This window comes from Penaeus vannamei, chromosome 31 (genome assembly GCF_042767895.1).
Source record: "Penaeus vannamei isolate JL-2024 chromosome 31, ASM4276789v1, whole genome shotgun sequence".
NCBI lineage: Eukaryota > Metazoa > Arthropoda > Malacostraca > Decapoda > Penaeidae > Penaeus > Penaeus vannamei.
In genome coordinates this window covers 4,118,764-4,121,263 of record NC_091579.1, presented here as the reverse complement: position 1 = coordinate 4,121,263, position 2,500 = coordinate 4,118,764, and the positions used below count along the sequence as shown (strand labels likewise).

The window sequence follows — 2,500 nt, the reverse complement described above, 5'->3', positions numbered from 1 at the left end:
TGGATTATTTGTTCAAATGAAATGATGATAGGATGGGTTGGAATGGTAGCAATCCAGGCATTACCATTTCCCAGCTTCCTTTCAAAAAGATTGAAAAGTGACATCAATCAGAACTTCCTTTTGTTGGGGGCATAGAGTTGGGACTTATTAAATGAGAGCATTTTGAGTAAAGCAAAAGGGTCACTCCAAATCAGAATGTGATCAGTAATTTACCATTACCTGTAAGCTTCTTTTTTAGAATATTTTGTGCCCAACCTGGTCATGGCCAGACAAGAAGCACAGCGACGAGGTTTTTCTCTCTCTACCTATTCCAAAACAGTCCTTTACTCTGCTCCCCTCCCATCTTCTCAAGATGTCTCTGCATATCCCCCAGTATCTCTTCCCACTACCCTGAACCATCCTACTTCTACTCTACTCTCTCCCCTACTCAAATTTCTATTCCAATCACCACCACTTCTCTAATGCCAACCCCTCCTCCTCACTCTGTCTGCTGCACCCGGCAACCTAAATGTTCCACTTCATCTCCTACCAAATCCACTCCTATACTCTCCTCTTCCTCTGCACCTTGGATATCTTTCCCCTCTTCTCTTCACAAAGGAACCTTTGTTTCACATCTCCACTCGACTCCCCTCCAGAAACTTGAAGACATCCATAACATCTTAAACATGACCCAAGGGAACACTCCACTCTTATGGCAGGAGCTCCCAGTGCCATATGATATCATGTGCTCAGCTGCACATGGAGTCAGCTGTTCAAGAGAAAAATTAGGAGGACAGGAACCATAGATTTGCCTCACTCTTACACACGGCCTGGGCATAACTTATTTAGATAATCAGGTTATGAAGAGGTTTTGAGCCTAATTTGGAGAGGCTTTTTCTCCTCGGTAACTGCAGCCAGGGCCAAGCCAGCAAACAGCTGTTTTGTGCACACCACTTACAGCAGGCTTGACTGCATATGATGTGATTGGAAGTTACTAGCATGAGAGACTATCCTTGACAGTTTATCAACCATCATGAATGGGTATGATTATTTAGAAAATATATATGCAAGAAAAACATGATACAAATCTCATTTCTTTATCTTCAAAAAAAAGAAAGAAAAAATTCTTAAAAACATTTTCCTTAATGGTTATGACTTGCCTATTTTGTCATTACTAGAATTTTCCTCTATTATATTTTATCATTGCTAGCTAGAATTACCAAATAAGGACAGTTGATGTCTTAAGCAATTTATCGATAATATTGGCAAGAGTATCACCAATATAGAAATTTTAGTGGAAGAAAAAAGGAAAAAAATATGTATGATTTGATGTTTGGCCTAGTATCAGGATGATTTATTTCATGGTGGGTAAGGCTAACACAATGAGAAACTATTGTACCTAAAAAAGGAAAGAGTTGGAATGGAAATTTCTCGACTGTGAAATTCATATTATGTTTCATTTGTAAGTGCAATGAAAAGAAACCTAGTTATTTACATATTTCTTTTTATTTTTTGTTTTTTTACTCCAAGACTGAGTCAACTATTATTCTTGCCAGCAGCAACACTCTTGTCTCTGACTCTAGAGTGTAAGTTGCATATAAAGTATAGTCTACTTTCATTAATGAAACTGACTTGTTGTAGTGCTTCTCATCTTGTTTGTATTTTGCTAGTTGCCAAGTAAAAATGATACAGATCACAATATCCTGCATCTAGATTCTGGTTATCCTCAGTCTCATTGTAGAGAACAACCTGACTGGGAAACTGAATATAGGTTTGTCAGATAAGAAGAGATCATGCGAGTCAAAAATATGTGATATCAGTACGTAGCACATCACTTTTTAAGTGGACATAGGTCAGTTACTACTGTGAAGGTAAATTGCAGGTTCCAATAGATTTTGTGTATCTTATTGGACCAGTATCTGCTTGGAACCTGACGTGAGATATCTCTATTGTACATTTGTATAGCTTATTAGAAAAGCAATTGAAAGTTACCGAATGAAAAAGGGATTTTTTTTTATAATAATATATACTTTCAACATTGTCTGTACCAGTTAGCCTTGAACCTTTGAGGTTTTTCAGTAGTAGTACAGATTTTTGTTTTTCCTATGGTGTTATTCTAGTATTATATTATATTTTATCTTATTAGCAACTTGAGTCCAAAATATCTATTTGTACAACATTTTCTTTTTCTTTTGCTTATTCTTCTAACCTCAGACTAATATTTACCTTTTTATCTTACCCACAGCTTTCTATTGCCAACAACCAAGTTGTGCGTATGTATTGGTTTGCACGCATGTACTCGTTGCGTGTTCTCAACCTTCCCAACAACTGCATTGTCCAAATTGAGGGTATGCGGGAACTGATCCATCTTGTACACCTGAATTTGGCCGGAAATAAGCTAAAGGTGAGAGGCTGCTCTGGGAAATTGAAGTGTATATTGCTTCCCTAGGTGTAGCCATTAGTTTTTCCTTACCAAATTGGTTATTTTATATTGTATTGTGCTTCAAATATTGTAGATAGT

At 37.1% G+C, this 2,500-nt stretch overlaps 1 protein-coding gene across 2 annotated transcripts in view; it reads left to right on the top strand.

Annotated features, from left to right (window-relative positions):
• Positions 1-2,500, top strand: part of Cep97 (centrosomal protein 97kDa) — a 35,527-nt gene that overhangs the window by 11,582 nt on the left and 21,445 nt on the right. For both annotated transcript variants that reach the window (XM_070143692.1, XM_070143691.1), the window contains exon 4: positions 2,225-2,383. In XM_070143692.1, coding sequence (XP_069999793.1) covers positions 2,225-2,383 — 159 coding nt within the window. The remainder of the gene's footprint in view (positions 1-2,224; positions 2,384-2,500) is intronic.